Source organism: Olea europaea, chromosome 2 (genome assembly GCF_002742605.1).
Source record: "Olea europaea var. sylvestris chromosome 2, O_europaea_v1, whole genome shotgun sequence".
NCBI lineage: Eukaryota > Viridiplantae > Streptophyta > Magnoliopsida > Lamiales > Oleaceae > Olea > Olea europaea.
This window is the reverse complement of record NC_036238.1, coordinates 2,744,766-2,745,905: the sequence shown is the minus strand read 5'-3', so window position 1 is coordinate 2,745,905 and position 1,140 is coordinate 2,744,766. Positions and strand designations below refer to the sequence as shown.

Here is a 1,140-nt window from a genome sequence, read left to right as displayed (position 1 = left end):
ACTATTGTACAGTTAAGAATGTAGTCATATGTCTTACATCTTGTAGTAGACGTAAAATCTAACCAAATAACAAAAACAGATATTTCACTTTGTCATTTAATGTAGTCCGGAGTAGTAATTATCGGATTACCCTTTTGATGAGAGATATGAACAAGAAGCTTTCAGAATATAATCTTGATCATCACGCAAACTTATTTATTATATTAATAGTAGAAAGAATTTACATTACTTCTCTTGAAATCTCATGTATCAAAAGCAGAAGAAAAGTATCAGTATTTTATATCAAACCGAAATGTTTAATGGATTCAAGGACTTCAAGCAGATTTGAACACCATACTTAGGTTTTATTGTAAGAACAATAACAGGGGCATGGCGGTAATTATCTGAAATAGTGAAGGAGAATTTTGATATTAACATGGCTAATATAATCTTGGCTTCCATCAGGGCAAAAGATTGTCCTATGCAATTTCTTGGACCAGCAGCAAATGGGATGAAATGGCGTCCAGGGGCAAATGATTTTGATGCAAAACGATCAGGGTTGAATTCATTTACATCTTTGCCCCATATTTCTTCACTGTGATGTATCGCAAGAACTGGAATCCAAATTGATAGTCCTTTCGGGATATGGAGATCCCCCAGTTTGATGTCATCGAATGCCATTCGAGGTAGAACAGTTGCTGGCGGATATAGACGGAGTGATTCGTTAATCACCATGCTCAACTGCAAAATTGCAAGAAAAAAAATAGTTTAGTTGTCATGTTCTAATTGTACGAGGATCAAACATCTTACAAATATTGCAGGGTAAATAACCACTCCAAGACATTGTAAATGATTTTATCTAACCAACGAATTGGAGGCAGTACAGGAAACACCCATGGGTGGATTTACAGTGGGATCTGTTGCCTCCACACTAAATTTGAAATCCAAGATTTTGTAATAGATTTTTCCAGATTTTACACAAGATTTTCAAAACAAATTCTTTAAAATTTTCCCGACAATTAAAATTATGTGAAATTTGCCACACAGCTGTACTCTCCTGGCTTCGCCCCGGGAAACACCGGATCCTTTTGCATCAACTATTGTCCAGTTCATCTTTTGAATGTACTAATAAAAAAAAATGGGGGCGGGGGGGGGGGGGGG

General features: G+C 36.3%; 1 protein-coding gene across 1 annotated transcript; it reads right to left on the bottom strand.

The window, feature by feature from the left end:
• Positions 1–282: 282 nt before the first annotated feature.
• LOC111371200 (cytokinin hydroxylase-like) lies at positions 283–1,092 on the bottom strand. The gene is made up of 3 exons (XM_022993101.1): positions 1,025–1,092; positions 844–910; positions 283–720 (listed from the first exon to the last, which is right to left on the bottom strand). Exons 1-3 carry the CDS (start codon positions 1,090–1,092, stop codon positions 283–285), a joined length of 573 nt encoding a protein of 190 aa, XP_022848869.1.
• Between the last annotated feature and the right edge of the window lie 48 nt (positions 1,093–1,140).